The sequence below is a fragment of the Nerophis ophidion genome, linkage group LG02 (assembly GCF_033978795.1).
Source record: "Nerophis ophidion isolate RoL-2023_Sa linkage group LG02, RoL_Noph_v1.0, whole genome shotgun sequence".
Lineage (NCBI taxonomy): Eukaryota > Metazoa > Chordata > Actinopteri > Syngnathiformes > Syngnathidae > Nerophis > Nerophis ophidion.
The window spans coordinates 65,222,713-65,250,055 of NC_084612.1; the positions used below are offsets into that span (position 1 = coordinate 65,222,713).

At 41.9% G+C, this 27,343-nt stretch overlaps 2 protein-coding genes across 6 annotated transcripts in view; both read left to right on the forward strand.

Moving 5' to 3' along the window:
- The window catches only part of znf362a (zinc finger protein 362a), a 38,139-nt gene extending 27,818 nt beyond the window's left edge, over positions 1 to 10,321 (forward strand). For 4 of the 5 annotated variants that reach the window (XM_061888718.1, XM_061888737.1, XM_061888745.1 and 1 more), the window contains exons 5-9: positions 503 to 827; positions 903 to 1,127; positions 5,111 to 5,189; positions 7,794 to 7,952; positions 8,047 to 10,321. In XM_061888718.1, coding sequence (XP_061744702.1) covers positions 503 to 827; positions 903 to 1,127; positions 5,111 to 5,189; positions 7,794 to 7,952; positions 8,047 to 8,211 — 953 coding nt within the window. In that variant the 3' untranslated portion in view covers positions 8,212 to 10,321. The remainder of the gene's footprint in view (positions 1 to 502; positions 828 to 902; positions 1,128 to 5,110; positions 5,190 to 7,793; positions 7,953 to 8,046) is intronic. The other variant, XM_061888755.1, reaches the window with a different exon arrangement.
- A 1,182-nt stretch (positions 10,322 to 11,503) lies between these two features.
- On the forward strand, positions 11,504 to 25,015 carry LOC133543881 (epithelial membrane protein 3-like). Its single transcript, XM_061888765.1, has 5 exons — positions 11,504 to 11,691; positions 17,852 to 17,966; positions 23,727 to 23,829; positions 23,893 to 24,033; positions 24,363 to 25,015. Exons 2-5 carry the CDS (start codon positions 17,889 to 17,891, stop codon positions 24,536 to 24,538), a joined length of 498 nt encoding a protein of 165 aa, XP_061744749.1. The 5' UTR covers positions 11,504 to 11,691; positions 17,852 to 17,888; the 3' UTR covers positions 24,539 to 25,015.
- The last annotated feature ends 2,328 nt before the right edge of the window (positions 25,016 to 27,343 follow it).

Sequence of the window (27,343 nt, forward strand, 5' to 3'; positions counted from 1 at the left end):
CAGAACGTTGAAAGAGCCATTTTGGGTTAGGGTTAGCGCTGGGGTCTAGTGCACCGGACCGCTCGTCTCCCCAGCCCGTCACTTGCTTGATGCAAGCAAGTGACGTCAATGTTCAGCCCTCGAGAGCCACATACCACACCGTGATTGGTAGATTCCTTCAGCTCCGCACACAACGCTATCAAGCGCCATTCATATTGCATATTGTGTATATTGTGTTGTTTCTTTTTTTAAATGCAAAGCACCTCAGGGAAGCAACCTAAATTTCGTTAGACCAGTAACTGTACATGCACAATGACAATAAAGATCATTCATTCATTCATATAAAACTAGCGGGCCGCACTAACATTAAACTATCATATTAAGGTGGGGGCCGCAAAATATTTGCCGCGTATCTGAGACTCCTGCTTGTAGGGGACTGACTCCAAAACATGGCCGCAGCAGCGAATTCTCCTATTTCCCAGTTTCCCCGAACACAGCATTACTTTCAAGTCTCATCCTCCAGGTGTTTCACTGGCCTCCCGCACAGGAAACCTCAACAACTCCGACGTCAACGCCCCCAGCACGCCCTCCCCCAGCAGCCCCGCCCGGCTCGTGGGCGGAGCCTCCACGCCTCACCTCCTCTCCGGCTTTTCCAACCCCCACGGGATGGAGCCGGCGAGAACCAACGGGGGGCTCCTGGGCCTACTCGGCGGGTCCAAGCCGAGAGACGGACGCAGGAGAATCAAGGCGGAGAACGGCTCGTCGCTGCTGGTGGTCCCGTACCCCATCATGGCGTCCAGCAACGACCAGTCCTGCATCACCATCACTGCCAAAGAGAAGACATATAGGTATTCGTCCATCGGCATATTCTATTGGTTTCCCTTTTGGGGTTTTTTTTGCCTCTCATGTGCACGCCCCCACAGGTGTAAAGTGTGCCCGCTGACCTTCTTCTCCAAGTCGGACATGCAGATCCACTCCAAAACGCACACGGAGGCCAAGGCGTACAAGTGTCCTCACTGCACCAAAACCTTCGCAAACGCCCCGTACCTGGCGCAGCACCTGCGCATACACCTGGGCCTCAAGCCGTATCGCTGCTCCTACTGCGAGAAGTGCTTTCGCCAGCTCTCGCACCTGCAACAGCACACCAGGTAACACACATTGCAAAAATGCCCATTGTCGATTTTCTACAACAAAACTGTATTGAGGGCAGCACGGTGGAGTGCATGTGCCTCACAATACGAAGGTCCTGAGTTCAACCCCGGGCTGGGGATCTCTCTGTGTGGAGTCTGCATGTTCTCCCCGTGACTGCGTGGGTTCCCTCCGGGTACTCCGGTTTCCTCCCACCTCCAAAAACATGCACCTGGGGATAGGTTGCTTGGCAACACTAAATGGGCCCTTGTGTGTGAATGTGAGTGTGAAAGGCCTACTGAAATGAGATTTTCTTATTTAAACGAGGATAGCAGGTCCATTTTATGTGTCATACTTGATCATTTTGCGATATTGCCATATTTTTGCTGAAAGGATTTAGTAGAGAACATCGACGATAAAGTTTGCAACTTTTGGTCGCTAATAAAAAAGCCTTGCCTGTACCGGAAGTAGCAGACGATGTGCGCGCGACGTCCCCGGTTGTAGGGCTCCTCACATCCTCACATTGTTTATAATCCAAGCCTCCAGCAGCAAGAGATATTCGGACCGAGAAAGCGACGATTTCCCCATTAATTTGAGCGAGGATGAAAGATTTGTGGATGAGGAAAGTTAGAGTGAAGCACTGAAGGAAAAAAAAAAAAGGAAAGGCGACGGTTTCAGGCGGCGGCAGTGGGAGCATTTTCAGATGTAATTAGACACATTTACTAGGATAACTCTGGAAAATCCCTTATCTGCTTATTGTTTTAATAGTGTTTTAGTGAGATTATAAAGTCATACCTGAAAGTCGGGTTGCTGTAGTGAACGCCAGTATCTCTGAGAGAAGCCGTGGAGCCAAGATCACAGCTGCCTTTTTGAGCTGCAGGAGGAGGTCGCATAATCCACTGAAGTCTCCGTTAAGAACCGACTTAATATCACAATTTTCCCATCCAAAAACTTGCTGGTTGACGTAGAGAAACATGTTCGCTTGACCGCTCTGTGTTAAAGCTTCACAACAAACAAAGAAACACCGGCTGTGTTTCGGTTGCTAAAGGCAGCTGCAATACACCGCTTTCCACCAACAGCATTCTTATTTGACGTCTCCATTATTAATTGAACAAATTGCAAAAGATTCAGCAACACAGATGTCCAAAATACTGTGTAATTATGCGATGAAAAGAGACTACTTTTAGCCGTGTGTGGTGCTGGGCTGAAATGTTTGCTCCAACCAATACCGTCACAAACACGCGTCATCATTCCGCGACGTTTTCAACGCGGGAAATTTAAAATTGCAATTTAGCAAACTAAAAAGGCCGTATTGGCATGTGTTGCAATGTTAATATTTCATCATTGATATATAAACTATCAGACTGTGTGTAGTGGGTTTCAGTAGGCCTTGAATGTTCTCTGTCTATATGTGTTAGCCCTGTGATAAGGTGACGACTTGTCCAGGGTGTACGCTGCCTTCCGCCAGAATGCAGCTGAGACAGGCTCCAGCACCCCCCACGACCCCAAAAGGGACAAGTGGTAGGAAATGGATGGATGGATGGAAAATTTCATTAATGTTTTTTTTTTTTTTAAATGGTGCAAAGCAGGTGACATTGTGGGTGCATGCATGTATTAATGCCATTCAAGCAACAGGGGGCAGTATAAACAGTATTTCATCTTACAGTTTTTTCCATTTCCTTACACACAATTTTACTATCTATGTGTCTGAACACACTTTTCCAAACACTAAATTCAATGCTCTTGATTCCTAGATTATTTGCAAAATGACACGCTTTGGTCAAAACACATGGCCATTTTTTTTTTAAATAAAGCAAGAATTTGTAAAAATGACTACTCAGTGGCCTAGTGCAGTGGTTCTCAAATGGGGGTACGCGTACCCCTGGGGGTACTTGAAGGTATGCCAAGGGGTACGTGAGATTTTTTTTAAATATTCTAAAAATAGCAACAATTCAAAAATCTTTTATGAATATATTTATTGAATAATACTTCAACAAAATAGGAATATAAGTTCATAAACTGTGAAAAGAAATGCAACAATGCAATATTCAGTGTTGACAGCTAGATTTTTTTGTGGACATGTTCCATAGATATTGATGTTAATGATTTCTTTTTTTGTGAAGAAATGTTTAGAATTAAGTTCATGAATCCACATGGATCTCTATTACAATCCCCAAAGAGGGCACTTTAAGTTGATGATTACTTCTATGTGTAGAAATCTTTATTTATAATTGAATCACTTGTTTATTTTTAAACAAGTTTTTAGTTATTTTTGTATCTTTTTTTCCAAATACTTCAAGAAAGACCACTACAAATGAGCAATATTTTGCACTGTTATACAATTTAATAAATCAGAAACTGATGACATAGTGCTGTATTTTACTTCTTTATCTCTTTTTTTCAACCAAAAATGCTTTGCTCTGAATAGGGGGTACTTGAATCAAACAATTTTGTTGCATTAGCTCATGGTAGTGCAGGATAAAAAAATCAATAAGGTGTATGTATAGGTAATAGTCGAGACCCAGAATGGACCGCTCGCCTGTGTATCGGTTAGGGACATCTCTACGCTGCTGATCCGCCTCCGCTTGGGATGGTTTCCTGTAGACGGGACTCTCGCTGCTGTCTTGGATCCGCTTTGAACTGAACTCTCGCGGCTGTGTTGGAGCCACTATGGATTGAACTTTCACAGTATCATGTTAGACCCGCTCGACATCCATTGCTTTCGGTCCCCTAGAGGGGGGGGTTTGACCACATCTGAGGTCCTCTCCAAGGTTTCTCATAGTCAGCATTGTCACTGGCGTCCCACTGGATGTGAATTCTCCCTGACCACTGGGTGTGAGTTTTCCTTGCCCTTTTGTGGGTTCTTCCGAGGATGTCGTAGTCGTGATGATTTGTGCAGTCCTTTGAGACATTTGTGATTTGGGGCTATATAAATAAACATTGATTGATTGATTGATTGATAAATAGATTACTGTACAGATAAATATATTGCACTTTTGCATCCAGGTTTATGGATGTATGTTACATTGACTTTTTATTCCAGTGAGTTAATCCATTTTTGGGGGGAATTGAGGAGATAGTTATGATGCGTTCAAGAATCTTACGGCCTGAGGGAAGAAGCTGTTACAGAACCTGGAGGTTCTGCTTCGGAGGCTGAGGAACCTCTTCCTAGAGTCCAGCAGTGAAAACAGTCCTTGGTGAGGGTGGGAGGAGTCTTTGCAGATTTTCTGAGCCCCGGTCAGGCAGCGGCTTTTTCCATAGAAGTAGTGGCATAAAACTTAAAAAAAAAAAAACTTTTCTGTGGCAGCATCGAAAAAAGTTACAAACTACGATGAGTTTAAGGATCGCTGACATTAGTAGGACAAAACAGTGCTTTCCAAATACCCTCATCAAGTGAAGCATGTGTAGTACAAACAGTGGGATTTCTAACAATTAGGAAGGTTTGTGTCATGTTTGTTCTCCTACAGAAAATATAATAAAACAAAACATATATTTTTTTATTCATCTGTTTCGTTTTTCACACAGCTCTGAAAGAGGTCCAGGGAGCCACTAGGAAGGCGCTAAAGAGCCACGGGTTGCTGGCCCCTGACAGAAATTATACTTAATATGTTATCAAATGTTGATCTTGTGCTTTCATCAACAACAACAAAAAGGTGCATGTAAAGCCAAAATGTAACCTTTGACCCCAGCAGCATCTTTATTTAGGACAAATCCACACCAATTTTACACATTTATAAATCCATCCATCCATTTTCTACCACTTATTCCCTTTGGGGACGCGGGGGGCGCTGGTGCCAATCTCAGCTACAATCGGGCAGAAGGCGGTGTACACCCTGGACAAGTCGCCAACTCTTCACAGACATTTCTAAATTACTTTTCTAAATATTGTGTAGTAGAGTAGTCCTCCAGTATCCTAGAAGGTTGAAATTCTGTGACTTGACAGGCAAGTGTTGATTGTAGTTTCCTTCTCTGACTTGTATTAGTAATTGAATTGTTTGTTCAGAATCCACACGGGGGATCGGCCGTACAAATGCTTCCAGCCTGGATGTGAAAAAGCCTTCACTCAGCTGTCCAATCTGCAGGTGAGCTCCCCTTCTTCCTCCCCGCAAGGTCAGGTGGACAAAACTGAACTGGGATGTGGACAGTTTTACATTAAAGCAGTGCTTTTTCAGGACATTTTTGCCACATTTTTAAGGGAACGAACCAATTTATCCATCCATCCATCCATCCATTTTCTACCGCTTATTCCCTTTTGGGGTCGCGGGGGGCGCTGGCGCCTATCTCAGCTACAATCGGGCGGAAGGCGGGGTACACCCTGGACAAGTCGCCAGCTCATCGCAGGGCCAACACAGATAGACAGACAACATTCACACTCATATTCACACACTAGGGCCAATTTAGTGTTGCCAATCAACCTATCCCCAGGTGCATGTCTTTGGAAATGGGAGGAAGCCGGAGTACCCGGAGGGAACCCACGCATTCACGGGGAGAACATGCAAACTCCACACAGGAAGATCCCGAGCCTGGATTTGAACCCAGGACTGCAGGAACTTCGTATTGTGAGGCAGACGCACTAACCCCTCTGCCACCGTGAAGCCCCCAATTTATCCAATTTGCACCAAATTAAAACGATTTAAAGCAGGGGTCCCCAAACTACGGCCCGCCAGCGTTCAAGATCTGGCCCGCAGGAAGTCCCAAGTTAAAAAATTATTTTTTAAATAAATAATAAAAAAAAAGGTTTAATTATTATTTTTTAAATCTGTCCTTTCTATTCCTTTTTCTACCGCTTGTTGCTTTTTACTCTGAGTCTCCTAGCCGCTCAGGAAAATCACATTGTCTATAAATGCATTTTCCAATCGATGACGTGACCAGCTCGGCCCCCGGCCTAATTATTTTATTATTATTTTTAGCAATCATCTATATATATATATATATATATATTAGGGGTGTAACGGTACACACAAATTTCGGTTCGGTGCGTACCTCGGTTTAGAGGTCACAGTTCGGTTCATTTTCGGTACAGTAAGAAAACAAAAAAATATATAAATATTTTGGTTATATATTTACCAAATTTGTAAACAATGGTAACACTATAATAATTATGCCCACGTTAATCCACATTAAACTGCCTCAAGTTGTTGCTTTGATTAAATCAAATGAAAAAACCTTTCTTCTACATATAAAAAGTGCGACATTAAACAGTTTCCATTGAGACTGTTTAATGTCAACTCATCATGCTCAATTTATTACAGCATTTGGGAAGCCTGTAGTTGACTCTTATTATGTAAATGTTGTATTTTTATCAACATGTGATAGCAGGGACCCTGCCATTCAAAACTAGGATGCTACATTACTAATGATTCATGTAACTATAGCTGAAAAAAATAGTACAATTGCAATAGGAGAGACTATTCATCCCTGAACACCATGGAGTTCAATGAAATAACAGACAGACAGGGCTTTGCTGCCCCTAACACACACGCACACACATGCGTGCGCACACATACACAGCAAAATGAGCTAACGTTACGCTAAAACAGGGGTAGGGAACCAATGGCTCTCGAGCCAGATGTGGCTCTTTTGATGACTGCATCTGGCTCTCAGATAAATCTTAGCTGACATTATTTAACAGGATAAATAATTAATAATCCCGCTGGTAATCACAGTGTTAAAAATAACGTTCAAAATATAAAACATTCTCATGCATTTGAATCCATCCATCCGTTTCTACTGCACCTGTTCAAGAAGTCGCATTAATGATCAAAAGTATTTTATTTATTATTGGTTACCTTCAGAATAACAATGTTATTAAAAAGAATAAGAGATGCACGCATTTAGTTGTTGTAATCTGGGAAAGTCCAAATGAAAGAGGAATTCTCTTGTCAGAGCGTGGGACGACACTGTTCAAGGGTACAGGTCTACGGCTTTCTCCTCATTGAGCTAAATTGAATCCAGTCTCTGTTTAATTCCTTGCTTCTTGTCTGTTTAATAGATGTCATCAGTGTTTGAACCTGACAGTTGTATTCAGTCTTAAACATATTATATGGCCCTCACGGAAATATGTTTTAAAATATTTGGCTTTCATGGCTCTCTCAGCCAAAAAGGTTCCCGACCCCTGCGCTAAAAGCTAATTAGCCTTCACCTCAAGCCTATACTGTGAGCTAGCTGAGCTTCAGTTTAAGTTTCTAGAAGGTCAACGGGTTCATAGTGATGTTTGTAATAGTTGTGACTGGGAAGTGTTCAGTATAATTCGGGTAGAGTCCGCTGCTCACCTGCTAAACGAATATCTCTGCTCGACACTGTAGCATTGACTACATCGCTCTGAATAAGCCTTGCTGATTGGCTTTGTATGTAACCAATCAGATGGTTGCGTGGGCGGGACAATGATGGGTGCTGAGACAGAGGCAGAAAGCAGAGCAGCTTGTGAAGACTTCTGCTTCCAAACTCGTTCTGTACGCCCGCTTGCCGAACCGAAAACCCCGTACCGAAACGGTTCAATACAAATACACATACCGTTACACCCCTAATATATATATATATATATATATATATATATATATATATATATATATATATATATATATATATATATATATATATATATATATATATATATATATATATATATAATATATGGGTTGGCATTGTGTATTTTGTCTGACCATTGATTATGTTCCGTGCTGAAGTCTCACCAGAGGCACCACAACAAAGACAAACCCTTCAAGTGTTCCAACTGCTACCGGGCCTACTCGGACTCGGCCTCCCTGCAGATCCACCTGTCGGCCCACGCCATCAAGACGGCCAGGGCCTTCTGCTGCAACACGTGCGACAGAGCGTACACGTCGGTAAGTTCAACTCCTTTTTCCTCATCATGGACCCTTGTTAGTAAAGGAGCTAACTATGCACCTGATCCGCCTTTTTCCCATCCCGGTATCGCAGGAGACCTACCTCATGAAGCACATGTGTAAACGCTCAGCGGTCCACCACGGGGGGCCACGGCACCCCGCTGAGCGTAGGGTGGACCCCGCCCAACACCTCCGCACAGATTCCTCGGACCTGAGCGCCGCCATATTGTCCAGACATCACCTTTCTCTCGCCGTCTGATCCCATGGACTTTTTAAGGCACCGAGGGACACCCGAGTGTACTTGTATGTTGATAATGAGAATTTGGACTGTCCAAATGTGTCTAATGAGCACTTTCAGGTCTGAAAATGACAGACTTAAAAAAAAAAAAAAAATCCAATGTAATAATTGTTTAAAGGGGAACATTAACACCAGACCTATGTAAGCGTCAATATATACCTTGATGGTGCAGAAAAAGGACCATATATTTTTTGAACCGATTTCCGAACTCTAAATGGGTGAATTTTGGCGAATTAAACGCCTTTCTATTATCCGCTCTCGGGGCGATGACGTCACTTCGGTAGTCAATCCGCCATTTTCTCAAACACATTACAAACATCGAGTCAAATCAGCGCTGTTATTTTCCGTTTTTTTGACTGCTTTCCGTACCTTAGAGACATGCCTCGTCGGAGGGTGTAACAACACGATCAGGGACGGATTCAAGTTGACTTACGTGGAGTGTGCGTCGATTAGCACGGCATGCTAATCGATGCTGACATGCTATTTAGGCTAGCTGTATGTACATATTGCATCGTTATGCCTCATTTGTAGCTATATATTCATCCAGCCTTTCCCTCCACCCACATTTAATGCCAAACAAACACATACCAATCAACAGATTCAAGTTGCACCAGTGTCAAAAGATGCGAAAGTCCCTCGTTTGTTCTGCACATTTTACCGACGATAGCAATGCTACGACAGAGATTTGTGGATATCCTGCGACACTCAAAGCAGATGCATTTTCAACGATAAAGTCAACGAAATCACAAAGGTGAGTTTTGTTGATGTTATTGACTTATGTGCTAATCAGACATATTTGGTCGCAGCATGACTGCCAGCTAATCGATGCTAACATGCTATTTAGGCTAGCTGTATGTACATTTGTAGCTATATTTTCATCCAGCCTTTCACTTCACCCACATTTAATGCCAAACAAACACTTACCAATCGACAGATTTAAGTTGCTCCAGTGTCAAAAGATCCGAAAGTCCCTCGTCTGCACATTTTACCGGCGATGCTTCGACAGAGATGCCACAGAGATGTATTGATATCCTGCGCCACTCAAAGCAGATGCATTTCCAACGATAAAGTCAACGAAATCACAAAGGTGAGTTTTGTTGATGTTATTGACTTATGTGCTAATCAGACATATTTGGTCGCGGCATGACTGCCAGCTAATCAATGCTAACATGCTATTTAGGCTAGCTGTATGTACATTTGTAGCTATATTTGCATCCAGCCTTTCACTCCAACCACATTAAATGCCAAACAAACACTTACCAATCGACGGATTTAAGTTGCTCCTGCACATTTTACTGGCGATGCTAAGACAGACATGGCACAGACATATATATGGATACCCTGCGACACTCAATCGTTGGTTAGAAGGCGATCGCCGAATAGCTTCAGTCTCTTCTTCAATTTCGTTTTCGCTATCTGCCTCCTTACTCCAACCATCTGTTTCAATACATGCGTAATCTGTTGAACAGCTTAAGCCGCTGATCTCCGAGTCTGAATCCGAGCTAATGTCGCTATATCTTGCTGTGCTATCCGCCATATTGGCATCACTAAATGACGCCACAGGAAAATGGACAATGGATTTAAAGATAGCGAAAATCAGGCACTTTAAAGCCTATTTTCGGGATATTCCATGATGGGTAAAATTTTGAAAAAAACTTCGAAAAATAAAATACGCCACTGGGAACTGATTTTTATTGGTTTTAACCCTTCTGAAATTGTGATAATGTTCCCCTTTAACTTCACAGCGAGTGTTATGTGCAAGATATTTTTAAAAACATTGTAATGTACCAGATGGTGTTTTTTTATACGCTCCCTAACTTTTTTATGCTGGTGCGACACCGTAGAAACACTTTAGAAATAGTCTTCATTCATGACGTCTTTTTTTGTTGTGTGTATTATATTGTTCATGTTTTATACCATAACTGTTAAGGGAGGAGATGATTTGATGTATTTTCACGTGTAGATGATGCATTCTAACTGCCTTGTGTGTCCTAACACGGTAAACAAAAAAAAAAAAACCTAAACATATTGTCCTTTTTTTTTTGTAAGAATAAAATTACTTCTGGAATTAGTGAAAGTGATTTTTTTTTTGTTTTGTTTATTTTACACATAAATGATTCTTCTTTCAACATGGGGCGACATAGCTCGGTTGGTAGAGCGGCCGTGCCAGCAACTTGAGGGTTACAGGTTCGATTCCCGCTTCCGCCATCCTAGTCGCTGCCGTTGTGTCCTTGGGCAAGACACTTTACCCACCTGCTCCCAGTGCCACCCACACTGGTTTAAATGTAACTTAGATATTGGGTTTCACTATGTAAAGCGCTTTGAGTCACTAGAAAAAAGCACTATATAAATATAATTAACTTCACAATTCACTTCAATGAGAACGGGATGTTACTTCCAGCTATCAGCATAGCCATCTTTGTCTCAGCATAAGATACACCATCGGGTCTCCATTTTGCAGGGTGGGCCAGAATACTGGGTTTTGAACGATGCTTCGCTGACTGACCGTTCATGGCTAAATATCCGTTCGGCCGCCGTGTTCAATAGAGAAGTCTGTTCTACAAAATTTACAGGCAACATACCCCTTCCCCTTCGAACTCTCCTGGAAAAACTGAAATTCTTGTTTCCAATCGTTCTGGAACTTGCAAGCGTATTTCTTCCTTTTGCTCGTCGACGGTGTAATATATTGGGTTGGAGTCAATAACCAGGCGACGGGATGAAGTTAAGTCTCTTAGCTGTGGGCTTCAGAACAGACTCCCTAATGCATGTTCTTTGACTGCACTTAAATGTAGAATATATTTACATTCTATTCTATGTACAGTAGATGGTCACCACATTGCTGAGTCAGGTTCTCATGGAGCTGGAGGGGGCGTGGCCTCCAGCTCCATCTAGAATTTCGGGAGAAAATTTGCCCTGGTAGGTTTTCATTAGAGGCGATGAATTCCGGGAGTCTCCCGGAAAATCCGGGAGGGTTGGCAAGTACATGTATGCTCTGAGTGTTCCTTTTGTTGTGTCTGGGCTGGCCGGGCCGACACTTCCTGCACACTTCACCGTCCAAAGCGAGCTGCCCTGAGCCTTCAAGCTCTTTAGAACTTCCTGCACTCATTATGGCAGCACGAAGCCCAGCTGTGTGCATGCTGATTGCTGCTCATAAACATGAGTGCACAATTCCACGCCTGTAAGACATATTTATGTGATAGGAGTGGGGGGGGACAGCACCGTTTTTTTTTTGTGTGTGTTTTTTTTTTTTTTGGCAGATTCAAAGGAATTGGATGTGAGATCTGCTCGTCCAGACCACAGTTATGAGGGGGAGGAGGGTGACGCTTGGAGGAAATGGGTGTAGAGCACTTCTCCTCCCACTTCTATATCTCCATGCATTCCTCCTCTCCTCACATTTTATGACAGTTGGTGCCAGAAAGGAGGAGAACACACTGAAATCTGGTAGGAACTTCTTTTCATAACTAACTGAACTATTTCATCTCCTGCATGTACTTTGTATAGTTTCTCACAGGTAATGGCTACACTGAAGAAGTTCTTTATCCATAAACAATGTGAAAATTGAGAAGGTGTCTGAAATCAGTTTTTTGGGGTCATCTTAGATCAGGGGTAGGGAACCTATGGCCCGCGAGCCAGATGTGGCTCTTTTAATGACTGCATCTGGCTCTCAGATAAATCTGAGCTGACATTGCTCAAAGGCAGGGGTCTCAAACTCAATTTACCTGGGGGCCACTGGATGCAGAAACTGGGTGAGGCTGGGCCGCAACAAAGGATTTCTTAAAAAATTCTAACATGCACTTTTTATTGAATTCACCTTCTTTGAATGGCTTTCCCGCCCTAGCAACAGCGACATTCTTTCCGGGAAACACCCGAATATCAGTGACCCCATCCGACAATCTCCCGGGGCAATTACCCTCCTGGTTTTCATCGGACAACGATGTTCCGTCTCGTCCGCTTTTCCACCATACAAACAGTGTGCCGGCCCAGTCACATCTTGTGTGAGGGTTCTGCAGACCCACGGAAGTGACTGCAAGACATATTTGATCAACAGCCATACAGGTCACACTGAGGGTGGCCGTATAAACAACTTTATCACTGTTACAAATATGCGCCACACTGTGAACCCACACCAAACAAGATTGACAAACACATTTTGGGAGAACATCTGCACCGTAACACAACATTAACACAACAGAACAAATGTCCAGAATCTAAAGCAGCCCTAACTTTTCCGGTGGGCGATGGTATATATTGTAGCCGGGAAGAGTTAGGGCTGCATTGGATTCTGGGTATTTGTTCTGTTGTGTTTTGTTGTGTAACCTACTCAGTAGCCTACTGGTTAGAGTGTCCGCCCTGAGATCGGTAGGTCGTGACTTCAAATCCCGACCGAGTCATACCAAAGACTATAAAAATGGGATCCATTACTTCCCTGCTTGGCACTCAGCATTAAGGGTTGGAATTGGGGGTTAAATCACCATAAATGATTCCCGATGCTGCCCACTGCTCCCCTCACCTCCCAGGGGGTGATCAAGGGTGATGGGTCAAATGCAGAGAATAATTTCGCCACATCTAGTGTGTGTGTGACAATCATTGGTACTTTACTTTTTTACTTTGTTACGGTGCAGATGTTCTCCCAAAATGTGTTTGTCATTCTTGTTTGGTGTGGGTTCACAGTGTGGCGCATATTTGTAACAGTGATAAAGTTGTTTGTACGGCCACCCTCAGTGTGACCTGTATGGCTGTTGATTAAGTATGCCTTGCAGTCGCTTACTGCGTCTACAGACATCATATACAACATGTGGCGGGGCTGGCACGCTGTTAAAGACAGTGCCTCCACGGTGCCCCCTTAATGTTGTTGTTCGGGTACATTTCGGGAGGATGATTACCCCTGGAGGGGCACTGAAAAATGGAAGTCTCACGGAAATATCGAGGGTATGCAAGTATGACGCTGTAAAGCACCATTCATATTAAACTGGCGGGCCGCACCAACGTTAAATTTTCACATCAAGCTGCGGGCCGCATAATAACGTCTGCGTGTTTGAGACCCCTGCTTAAAGGCCTACTGAAATGAGATTTTCTTATTCAAACGGGGATAGCAGGTCTATTCTATGTGTCATACTTGATCATTTCGCGATATTGCCATATTTTTGCTGAAAGGATTTAGTAGAGAACATCCACGATAAAGTTTGCAACTTTCGGTGCTAAGAGAAAAGCCCTGCCTCTACCGGAAGTTGCAGACGATGACGTCTTATGTTGATGGCTCCTCACATATTCACATTGTTTTTAATGGGAGCCTCCAACAAAAAGAGCTATTCGGACCGAGAAAATGACAATTTCCACATTAATTTGAGCGAGGATGAAAGATTCGTGTTTGAGGATATTGATAGCGACTGACTAGAAAAAACCCCCAAAAAACTTGATTGCATTGGGACGGATTCCGATGTTTTTAGACACATTTACTAGGTTAATTCTGGGAAATCCCTTATCCTTCTATTGTGTTGCTAGTGTTTTAGTGAGTTTAACAGTACCTGATAGTCGGAAGGGTGTGTCCACGGGTGTCTTGACGTGCAGTGTCTCAGGGGAGTCGACGGCAGCTTTATGGACGTCACAAGCTCAGCTTTTCTCCGGTAAGAACTGACTTTGTAACCACAATTTTCTCACCGAAACCTGCTGGTTGACATGTGGTCGGGATCCATGTTCTCTTGACCGCGCTCTGATCCATAGGAAAGTTTCACCTCCAGGAATTTTAAACAAGGAATCACCGTGTGTTTGTGTGGCTAAAGGCTAAAGCTTCCCAACTCCATCTTTCTACTGTGACTTCTCCAATATTAATTGAACAAATTGCAAAAGATTCAGCAACACAGATGTCCAAAAAACTGTGTAATTATGCCGTTAAAGCAGACGACTTTTAGCTCTGTGTGTGCAGCGCTCATATTTCCTAAAAACCTGTGACGTCTTGCGTACACGTCATCATTACACGACGTTTAGAAGACGAAACTCCCGGGAAATTTTGAAATTGCAATTTATTAAACTAAAAAGGCCGTATTGGCATGTGTTGCAATGTTAATATTTCATCATTGATATATAAACTATCAGACTGCGTGGTGGGTAGTAGTGGGTTTCAGTAGGCCTTTAACACGATAAGTAATTAATAATTTAACTTGTAATCACATTGTTAAAAATAAAGTTCAAAATATAAAACATTTTCATCCATCCATCCGTTTCTACCGCACCTGTTCAAGCGGTCTTCAGTATTCTGCTTCCGTGGTTATCATCACACTCTTTCTTTGCCATCACTGATACCCTTTGCAGCCTGTCTCACTGTAAGTTCCATTTCCTGTTCTATGGCCTTCATCACTTGTTCATATAGTCTTCTGTGGTGACATCACCTAGACCAGAGGCATCCAAAGTGCGGCCCGGGGGCCATTTGCGGCCCGCAGCTAATCGTTTACCGGCCCGCCACACATTCTGCAAAAATTGACAGTATTGCCAAAAATTTAAAAAAAAGTGGAATGAGGTGAAATCTGATGAGGAAAAAGTGGCAATGTTGACACAAAGCTGCCATGCAGGCATTTTTTCCCCCCCTTTTGTCTTTATTTTCTATTTTTTTCCATTGCTCAAAAAAAAAAAATGACAAAAATTATAGTTATAATGAATCATTACTTAAAAATGATCACTTTAAAATGTTTTATATGGAAAAAAACATTGCATATGTTGTGTGGTTGCCATATAAAAACATCAAAGTTTTGACAAAAGAGCATAAAAAAAACTAAAAATCGACAGATATATCGGAAGTTGATCTTGAAATTTAAGTGTTAAAAGTTAAAAAAAAATAGTAAAAATGTATCACTTTATGAGTGGGGAACCTTTCGGGTCTCAAATATATTTAGTAGGATTTTATTTAACTTTTCACTGTGATTACTCAAAAATATTAAATAATTAAAATCAATGGTGTCCTGCAATATTGATCTTTGAGGGCTTTAATTGCTAAATAAAGGAACTCTCCTGAAAGAATGAATAACCATCTATCTATCTATCTATCTATCTATCTATCTATCTATCTATCTAAATACTGCATATTTCAGTTTTACTATAAAAAAAACGAGTTTTCTTTGACAGAAAAGGCATAAAACCTTAATTGTTTTACTTTATATCAACCTCAAGTTGATTAGATTTACTGTAAGCATTAAATAAATAATGATAATAATAATTTGACTTATTTTTAACATTTTAGTGACTGAGACCCTCTATGCTCCCCAGGAGACCTAAGGATAAAAAAAAAAAAAATCCATATATTTTGTTATGGTTTGAAAAGGCACAAAATATCAAAATGACCCCGCATGCTTACATTTTTCCATGTTTGGACACCCCTGACCTAGAAAATACAGAAAAAGGAAAAGTGCAGTAATCCTTTTGCTCTTTAGCACAACCCTAGTAGCTCCCTGCAGGCTTTTTCCAAAAATATGTGAAAATGAAAAAATATGAGGGGAAGAAATATATTTTTTGTTTTAATATATTTTCTGTAGGAGGACAAACATGACACAAACTTTCCTAATTGTTAGAAATCCCACTGTTTATGTTAAACATGCTTCACTGATGAGAGTATTTGGCAAGCGCTGTTTTGTATTACTAATTTCAGCGGTCCTTGAACTCACCGTAGTTTGTTTACATGTACAACTGCCACAGAAAGACACGTTTTATGCCACTTCTTCTTTGTTTCATTTTGTCCACTAAACGTTTTATACTGTGCGTGAATGCGCAAATGTGAGCTTTGTTGATGTTATTGACTTGTGTGGAGTGCTAATCAGGCATATTTGGTCACTGCATGAATGCAAGCTAATTGATGCTAACATGCTATTTAGACTAGCTGTATGTAACCTATACGTGATTACGAATCAATGCAAAATATATATGGGGTCTTGTGGGCTAGGAATTAAAATCCATACAAGCTATATGGGGTGTTATGGGCTAAGAAATAAATATGTACGTACATATTTATGTACAGTATGTATGTACATATTGTATTATTATTATGCGTCGTTTGTAAGTATATTTGAGCTCATTTAATTTCCTTTACTTATGTGTATTTTGTTTATTTTTCCCTGTTTTATGACAAATTATCTGTACGTAATATTGGCTGCTTTTCTGATAGTTCGGGGGTCGGCAACCCGCGGCTCTTTAGCGCCGTCCTATTGGCTCTCTGGAGCTTTTTTTAAAAATGTATGAAAAATGGAAACAATATTAGGGGAAAAAAACATGTTTTGTTTTGATATGGTTTCTGTAGGAGGAAAAACATGACACAAACCTCCCTAATTGCTATAAAGCACACTGTTTGTATTAAACATGCTTCACTGATTCGAGTATTTGGTGAGCGCCGTTTTGTCCTACTAATTTTGGCGGTCCTTGAACTCACCGTAGTTTTTTTTACATGTATAACTTTTTCCGACTTTCTAGGACGTGATTTATGCCACTTTTTCTGTCTCATTTTGTCTACCAAACTTTTAATCTGTGCATGAATGCACAAAGGTGAGTTTTGTTGATGTTATTGACTTGTGTGGAGTGCTAATCAGACATATTTGGGCACTGCATGACTGCAAGCTAATCGATGCTAACATGCTATCTAGGCTAGCTATATGTACATATTGAAATATTATGCCTCATTTGTAGCTATATTTGAGCTCATTTAATATTCCTTTACTCTCTTTCATAGTTCTTTTTTCCTTTACTCATGTGTATTTAGTTTTTTTTTCCATGTTTTATGACAAATTATCTGTACGTAACATTGGCTGAATTTCTGATAGTTGTTTGTGCGCCGTGTTGTTCCAGACCACAGCAAATGTTACCCAGCTTGCAAAGATTGTACAAACTGTAATAAATCCATTAGAAGATTTCGTTTCCTTTTAACTTGGACACTTACATCATTACCTTTTGGCTTTTCTAATTTATTTCCAGGAGTTATGTCACCCTCTGAGAAGTTTTACTAATGTTTTTCAATGTTGTAAAAATTACATTTCAACATTTCTGTCAACGAAGATTTGGGTCAGCCTGCGACACATAGTCCTTTTGATAGTAGGCTAATATAGCTAATAGAGACACATCATGTGTTGCCATCATTAAAACACTTATATAAGTATTTTTATTTTATTTTTTGCGGCTCCAGACCGATTACTTTTTTGTATTTGTGGTCTAATATGGCTCTTTCAACGTTTTGGGTTGCCGACCCCCGCTTTAGATGCTCGCCGAGTTGAAGTCTAAAGAGACGTGCTGAAGGCTGTTTATGTTTGACTTTTGAGGGACATTTTTTCCATAAAATTGTGGTTGAAGTCGAGAAGCATTGCACTTGAGAGTGTCGTATAGACTTGAATATGTCACTTGAAAAAAGGCTCCGAGTTAATGCTCTGTGGGTTGTGATGTCATGGAAACACTGCGAGATGTTATGATTGTCCTAATAAATCAAAGATGTTTGCTAACATCACCGAAGTTTTCATCTTGGAGGCACAAGAGGAAGCTGAGCTTTGACTCATGGTTACACTTCCCTAAGGAAACGCCCAGTTCTGACTTGACATGTGTTTTTTTTTCTTCTTCTTCATATTTTCATATACAGATTAACAATCTGCTGATCCTCACGTGCTCTGTCAACTATGGTTTTCCTGCTCATCTCCTTGACCGTGCTGCATCTGCTTACCCTGTCCATGCTGCTCGTTGCCACCTTGGAGAAGGTGAGCTGCGGTCTAATGCTTTCACCAAGATATGGCGCCCCGGAAAAGGGATCATATAAAATGAATGTGTTCCATGGTTCTGCTGCCATCATTGGATACTATAACTACTGTATTTCCTTGAATTGCCGCCGGGACGCTAATTAATTTAAAACCTCTTCTCACTCCGGCACTTACCAAAGGCATGCAGTAAAAAATTGAGTGTGATGTAAGGATACCATCATGAAAAGCACATTTAATAAAAAAAAAATATGATGGTCTTACCTTTACTTATTAATGAAGTCCATGCCTGCTCCTTTTGATCAAAAACATCGATAACTTGTTTATTGAAGTCTTCCTTATCTTTCTTTAGTTTTAAAAGTCTCTCTGTCTCGACGCAGATCTTCCTTTATTACCTCCTGCTTCGATTGAAAGTCCAGTTTAGAAAACTGCTATCAGTTAGCTCGGCTCCTCAAGTGCGGGCGACGACAGAATTACCCTCGGACAACTCCCCCTCCCGTTCTGCTCAGTGTGTGATCTCTTTATCCCACCGTTGCCACCATGAAGGGTTATTGTATAAATAATACACTGGGTATTTAGGATTGGAACATGCTTTATTTCAGCCCAGTTGTTTACATAGTCAGCATTGGAGTGTTACATCCTCAAAGGTCCGTCATATCCGTCCCAGCACATATCACGTCACTCATTGTCACTTCTTCCGCAGCCGAGTAGTCGCAAGAAGGATCACTAGCACCCTCTACCACCAGGAGGCGGGAGTCATTTAATGATTCATATTTGACACCCACAGTTACGGTATATTAATAAAACATAGCTGCTGACTGTTCTTTTTAGCATACCGCTTGGACCTTAAATCCTACTGAATAGCTCTTAATCTTCTTCCCTTTATGCGATTTCAAATTACTGGTATTGAAATCAGCTTCCTCCATTTTGAAAATGATGACAGGAGAAGTGTCACTCGGATTGTCACGAGTTTGACCCGGCGGTGATACTAAGCATGCACTAATTATTTTGCAAAGCGAGTTTGACCCGGCAGTAATTCAAGGCAGGCGCATACTATATGCAATTCAAGGAAATACGGTATACAGGAAAAAAAGGTCAAAACGTAACTTTCCTAAATGTCATACATGTGTAAAATTACCAAACCTTTTTTATATTTCAAAAAAACTAAAATAAAGTACAACTATTCACCTTTTGAAGACAGAAACAACATGAGAAGTATGAAATGAGCTCATTTTTTCACCAGGAGATGGCACCAAAGTTGAACAATTTCTTGTGTAAATTGAATAATCTGTTCCAGGGTCAAACTACTGCAAATAACAAACCTTTAATGACTATACGGGATGTTTTGGGTCAAATTAAACCCCCCCCCCCCTTTTTTTCTTTTTTTTTTAGACAGACACGTCAATCAATCAAAATCAGTGGAACCTAAACTTTAAACAAAATAAACACATTACACTATATTTTGTACCGTTTTTAACAATTGGTCACAGCAGATGAAACAAAGACAACGTCAGCCAATACATTTTAAGATAGTGGTCTGCAACAACAATCATTTATGGAACAAAACTGATTCATTTCGGCCGTAACCACACCAGAACAACACCAGCAACAAAACCACTGTCTAGAAAAACTGTTCACGTTCTGCCGTGATCAATCAATCAATCAATCAAATTATATTTATATAGCCCTTAATCACAAATGTCTCAAAGGTTTGCACAAGCCATAACGACATCCTCGGCTCAGATCCCACATCAGGGCAAGAAAAAAACTCTACCCAATGGGATACAATGAGAAACCTTGTATGGCATGGGTGTCAAATTGTGGCCCGCGGGCCAAATGAAATTTGCCCCTTGAGGAAATATCAAATTAACATTAGAACTGGCCCGCCGGTGTTATACAGCGGTGCCACTGTAACACCGCAATGCACCGATTTCCCGGGAGACTCTCGAATTTCAGTGCCCCTCCCGAAAATCTCCCGGTGCAACCATTCTCCCGAATTCCACCCAGACTACAATATTGGGGGTGTGCCTTAAAGGCACTGTCTTTAGCGTCCTCAAGTCTTTAGCGTCGTCAAGTCTGTTTTCCCTCCTCACAAACAGCGTGCCGACCCAGTCACATATGTGGCTTCTACACACGTATGTAAATGCAAGTCACACTGGATCAACTGCCATACAGGTCACACTGAGGGTGGCCATACAAACAACTTTAACACTGTTACAAATATGCGCCACACTGTGAACCCACACCAAACAAAAATACCAAACACATTTTGGGAGAACATCCGCACCGTAACACAACATAAAGAATACCCAGAACCCTTGCAGCACTAACTCTTCCGGACCGCTGCAATATACACCCCCCCGCTACCAACAAACCCTGCCCGCCCACCTGAGCCCCAACATTAACTGAGCAGTAAAAAGGCCTGAATGGTTGATTTATTCATTGTTGTTTTATTTTCAAATGTGTTAGCCTGTGGAAAAAGTTAGTTATTTACCTCAGAAGGCTGCAAATACAGGGCTTCACGGTGGCAGAGGGGTTAGTGCGTCTGCCTCACAATACGAAGGTCCTGCAGTCCTGGGTTCAAATCCAGGCTCGGGATCTTTCTGTGTGGAGTTTGCATGTTCTCCCCGTGAATGCGTGGGTTCCCTCCGGGTACTCCGGCTTCCTCCCACTTGCAAAGACATGCACCTGGGGATAGGTTGATTGGCAACACTAAATTGGCCCTAGTGTGTGAATGTGAGTGTGAGTGTTGTCTGTCTATCTGTGTTGGCCCTGCGATGAGGTGGCGACTTGTCCAGGGTGTACCCCGCCTTCCGCCCGATTGTAGCTGAGATAGGCGCCAGCGCCCCCCGCGACCCCAAAAGGGAATAAGCGGTAGAAAATGGATGGATGGATGTTCAATATTCAATGAAAAACTTATTTGGGTCCCTATGAAAAGGATAATTTGTTCAACCTCGACTCGCGGCTTTGTTCAGTTTTAAATTTTGGCCCACTCTGTATTTGAGTTTGACACCCCTGTTGTTGGGTATCATCCGTCGCTCAGACAGCCTATTGGCCTCGCTGCTCCACATGGTCCCGGAGCCGGATAGTGGCTGGCATTCATGCGGCGACTACCGACTACCGGCGTCTCAATGATGCCACCACACCCAATCGCTACCCGGTATTCCACATTCAGCTCCTGTTTTGTGGCCCTGGTACAGGGGTACCACCAAGTCCATGTGCATCCCGCAGACATCCCCTAAGACTACTGGGTGAGGTCTTTCGGTTTGTTAGAATTCCTCAGGATGCCTGTCTGACTGAAGAACGCGGCCCAATCCTTCCAATCTCGGCGCTTAGAGACATGCCCTTTATTTTTGTCTACTTGGACGATGTACTGGTCACCAGGGCCTCTTCACAAGGCTTGACCAGTCTCGGACTGATCATAATTCCAGCAAAGTGTGTCTTTTGTGTGCCGTCCATCCAAAATTGGGCCACCCACCTACAATCGAAGTTGGAAGCTGTTTCTGGTTTTCCCCGACCTTGCTCAGCCGGAGGGCTCTGAGAATTTCTCGGGATGGTTAACATTTACCATCCGTTCATCCATCGGGCAGCCCACACCATGCGCCCACTGTGCAAGGCCCTTAGGGGTGAGTCCACTAACCAGGATCTCTATGTCCAAAGTAGCTGAGCCGTGGTCCGCCTGCCAGCAAAGCAAGCTGTCATTCATCTCAGCATACACTACAGACATCCGACACATTGCGGGCAAATCCAACGTGATCGCAGACTGCCTCTCGAGATCGATCATCGGCGAGATGCAGTTGACTACTGTGGACCAGACCTCAGACCATGGGATTCTGTTACTTGAAAGGCCCACTGAAACCCATTACTTCTGACCACGCAGTCTGATAGTTTATATATCAATGATGAAATATTAACATTGCAACACATGCCAATACCGCCTTTTTAGTTTACTAAATTGCAATTTTAAATTTCCCGCAAAGTGTCGTGTTGAAAACGTTGCGGTATGATGACGCGTGCGTTTGACGTCTTGGTTTGTAGCGGACATTTTTCCCTGCCCGATCCAAGCTATAAGTAGTCTGCTTTAATCACATGATTACACATCTGTGTTGCTGAATCTTTTGCAATTTGTTCAATTAATAATGGAAAAGTCAAAGTAGAAAGATGGAGGTGGGAAGCGTTTAGCCTTTAGCCACAGAAACAGAGCAGGTGTTTCCTTGTTTAAAATTCCCGAAGGTGAAGCTTTAGTATGGATCAGAGCGGTCAAGCGAACATTGATCCTGACCACATGTCAATCGGCAGTTTTCGGTGAGAAAATTGTGGTAATAAGTCGGCTCTTACCGGAGACATCAGCGGAGCTTACGTCCGGCTGCAGCTGTGTGACTTCCCTCAGAGACACTGGGTCAACACACCCGTGGCCACACTCCTCCGACTTTCAGGTACTATTTAATCTCACTAAAACACTAGCAACACAACAAGCAGATAAGGGATTTTCCAGAATTATCCCAGTAAATGTGTCTAATAACATCTGAATCGCTCCCACTGCAATCGCCTTATTTTTTTTTTCTAGTCCTTCACTCTAAATTTCCTCATCCACAAATCTTTCATCCTCGCTCAAATTATTGCGGAAATTGTCGCTTTCTCGGTCCGAATAGCTCCCGCTGCTGCTGGCTATGATTGTAAACAATGTGAGCATGTGAGGAGCCCTACAACCCGTGACGTCACGTGCACATCATCTGTTGTGGGTGCACTCCCTGGCTGCACTAGCTTTTGTGTTCACTCAATAGCTGGGCTAGTTTTTGTTAGGTGTGCACTCCCGGGCTGCACTAGCTTCTTTTTTGTGTGTTATATTTTACATTGCTATACCTAGTCTATTTATACCTGCATTGTCCTTTCCATTCTTCAATCAATCAATGTTTACTTATATAGCCCTAAATCACTAGTGTCTCAAAGGGCTGCACAAACCACCACGACATCCTCGATAGGCCCACATAAGGGCAAGAAAAACTCACACCCAGTGGGACATCGGTGACAAAAATGACCCAGTGGGACGTTGGTGACAATGATGACTATGAGAACCTTGGAGAGGAGGAAAGCAATGAATGTCGAGCGGGTCTAACATGATACTGTGAAAGTTCAATCCACAATGGATCCAACACAGTCGCGAGAGTCCAGTCCAAAGCGGATCCAACACAGCAGCGAGAGTCCCGTTCACAGCGGAGCCAGCAGGAAACCATCCCAAGCGGAGGCGGATCAGCAGCATTCTTACACTTTCCATCATTGTAACTAAGCTACTGTGTTGAACAATTTCCCCTGTGGATCATTAAAGTTTGTCTAAGTCTAGCACTAGCTTTTGTTTTGTGTGCGATCCTTAGCAAAACCAGCTTTGGTTTTGTGTGCACTCTCGATCTGCACTAGTTTTTGTTTTGTGCTCATACATGCTGTTACTTGTCTCTGCATCCTGGGGTTCCAGACCAACATAAATGTAACAGATATGTGGATATCTTATTCATTCCTATTGTATCAATCGCCGGGTCTGTGCTCATAATCACACTTGTACGGTTTTCAGAAAACAGAAAAAAGCCAAAGCACAAGCAAAAGACACGATAGTGCAGTTGACTGCAAGTTTTGTCTGACTTTTGAGCCAAAAATTTTGGATGAACTCTAAATTCTTCCACTTTTGGTTTGTTCAACTTTAAAGGCGATATGGAAGAAGTTAAGCAGCAGGTCAGCATTTTTTTTTTCCTGTTCCTTTTACGTGTCTAGTCGTGGTGGATCTGGGCCGATTCTGAAATCAGCGACCTGTGGTACAACTGTCTCCATGACAACGCCTCAGACACATGGCTGTGTGCCGTCACCAATGAAAGCGGTAAAGGATCCATAATGTCTGATTTACACTGTGGCTTGGCTTTAAAGTTTCCATGTACTCCAGACTGGTTGCAGTCGGTCCAGGCCCTGATGGTTCTGTCCGTGGTCTTCTCCTCCATCGCTTTAACGGTCTTTGTGGCTCAGCTCTTCATCATGTCCAAAGGAGGCCTCTTCTACTTCACGGGCCTCTGTCAAGGCTTTGCAGGTACTTTGTCTTCTATTCATACTGTTGGTAGAAAAATGGATGGATGGATGAGATTACCATAGGAACTAGTATGTCATGCAAAAGCGCAGATTCCAACCATTGAAATGCTTTGTATAGTTCAAGACTTACTGTCATTTAAACACATCATTGCACAACTTAATGGCAGCTACAATTTCCATCTTAAAGATCTAAAAAAATTATTTGGGAACGTATGGCGGGCCAGGTTGAAATGCTTAACACCTTTTATTTGTCCAGGTCTGATGTAGCATATCTAAGATACAGTGTCGTATGTCGACTTATCATTTTGATCAGTGGTGACTCTTTTGCAGGTTTCACAGACTTTGCGGCGTGCCTCATCTTCACTTTCCACCGGAAAGAGATCCTGAACGACTCCAGAGATGTGAACAGAGGTCGGTTCGGTTACTGCTTCATTCTGGCCTGGCTTTGCGTTCCCTTACTGCTCGTCAGTGGAATCCTCTACGGCCATTTGCGAAAGAAAGAATGACAGCTGCTACTTTGTAGAATTTGTGGAAATCAGCGCTGACTGAGAGTGCAGAATGTTGGTCTTTCACCTTTCATCACAGCCATTGTGAACATGAGAACACCCAAATGAAGGAAACGTGAGTAACTACTCAGACTTTGTTGGAACTTGCATTGAATTGTGTTGCTTTATTAAAAAAAAAAAAAAACATAATTAACCCTTTTGGTCATATCATATGTGTTGTCACATCACATAATTGTCTGTCCATTTGCACATAATGTACAGATCAGTTTGGGTAGACCAGAATCAAACATTTAGATATTAGAGCTCGATACACTAGTATTAACACATTGTATGTATTTGTCACGTCACACAACTGTCTGTCCATTCACACGAATTATAAGCATCGGTCTGTGGTGACCAGAGCTACAAAACCCAAAACTATTGAAGTTGCCATGTTGTGTAAATCGTAAATAAAAACAGAATACAATGATTTGCAAATCCTTTCCAAGTTATATTCAATTGAATGGACTGCAAAGACAAATATTTAATGTTCGAACTAAGAATCTTATTTCTTATTTTTTTTGCAAATAAAGATTAACTTAGAATTTAATGGCAGTATCAAATTGCAAAAAAGTTTGCCAAGTAAAGCCGGCGGAATTTCCGGGTGTTGTTGATAAATGGTTTTCGCTTTTCATCGAGTTTTAACTTGCACTGACAGATGTAGTGACAAACTGTAGTTACTGACAGTGGTTTTCTAAAGTGTTCCTGAGCCCATGTGGTGATATCCTTTACACACCGACGTCACTTTTTGATGCAGTACCGCCTGCGGGATCGAAGGTCCGTAATATCATCGCTTTTGTGAATTGATTTCTACAGATTCACTGAAATGGTGAAATCCCTTAATTCCTTGCAATAGCTCGTTGAGAAATGTTGTTCTTAAACTGTTCGAAAATTCGCTCACGCATTTCTTCACAACATGGTGACCTTCGCCCCATCCTTGTGTGTGAATGACTGAGCATTTCATGGAAGCTGCGTCTATATCCAATCATGGCACCCACCTGTTCCCAATTAGTCTCTAAGCCTGTGGGATGTTCCAAATAAGTGTTTGATGAGCATTCCTCAACTTTCTCAGTCCTTTTTGAACTGTTCAAAATTCACACGAAATATAAGCATCGGTATGAGGTGACCAGAGCTACAAAACCCAAAACTATTGAAGTTGGCATGTTGTGTAAATCGTAAATAAAAACAGAATACAATGATTTGCAAATTCTTTCCAACTTATATTCAATTGAATAGACTGCAAAGACAAATATTTTATGTTCGAACCAAGAATCTTTTTTTTTTGTGCAAATAATCATTAACTTAGAATTTAATAGCAGTAACACATTGCAAAAAAGTTAGCCCAGTGAAGCCGGCGGAATTTCCGGGTGTTGTTGATAATTGGTTTTCGCTTTTCATTGAGTTTTAACTTGCACTTACAGATGTTGCGACAAACTGTAGTTACTGACAGTGGTTTTCTAAAGTGTTCCTGAGCCCATGTGGTGATATCCTTTACACACCAACGTCGCTTTTTGATGCAGTACCGCCTGCGGGATCGAAGGTCCGTAATATCATCGCTTTTGTGAATTGATTCCTACAGATTCTCTGAAATGGTGAAATCCCTAAATTCCTTGCAATAGCTCGTTGAGAAATGTTGTTCTTAAACTGTTCGAAAATTCGCTCACGCATTTCTTCACAACGTGGTGACCTTCGCCCCATCCTTGTGTGTGAATGACTGAGCATTTCATGGAAGCTGCTTCTATATCCAATCATGGCACCCACCTGTTCCCAATTAGCCTTTAAGCCTGTGGGATGTTCCAAATAAGTGTTTGATGAGCATTCCTCAACTTTCTCAGTCCTTTTTGAACTGTTCAAAATTCACACAAATTATAAGCATCGGTATGAGGTGACCAGAGCTACAAAACCCAGAACTATTGAAGTTGGCATGTTGTGTAAATCGTAAATAAAAACAGAATACAATGATTTGCAAATCCTTTCCAACTTATATTCAATGAATAGACTGCAAAGACAAATATTTAATGTTCGAACTAAGAATCTTTTTATTATTTTTTTTTTTTTTTGCAAATAATCATTAACTTAGAATTTAATGGCAGTAACAAATTGCAAAAAAGTTAGCCCAGTGAAGCCGGCGGAATTTCCGGGTGTTGTTGATAAATGGTTTTCGCTTTTCATCGAGTTTTAACTTGTACTTACAGATGTAGTGACAAACTGTAGCTACTGACAGTGGTTTTCTAAAGTGTTCCTGAGCCCATGTGGTGATATCCTTTACACACCGACGTCGCTCTTTGATGCAGTACCGCCTGCGGGATCGAAGGTCCGTAATATCATCGCTTTTGTGAATTGATTTCTACAGATTCTCTGAAATGGTGAAATCCCAAAATTCCTTGCAATAGCTAATTGAGAAATGTTGTTTTTAAACTGTTCGACAATTTGCTCACGCATTTCTTCACAACGTGGTGACCTTCGCCCCATCCTTGTGTGTGAATGACTGAGCATTTCATGGAAGCTGCTTCTATATCCAATCATGGCACCCACCTGTTCCCAATTAGCCTCTAAGCCTTTGGGATGTTCCAAATAAGTGTTTGATGAGCATTCCTCAACTTTCTCAGTCCTTTTTGCCACTTGTCCCAGCTTTTTTAAAAACATTTTGCAGGCATAAAATGCCAAATGAGCTAATATTTGCAAAAAATATCAGTTTTTCAGTTCAAACATTAAATATCTTGTCTCTGGTGTCTATTCAATTGAATAAAAGTTGAAAAGGATTTG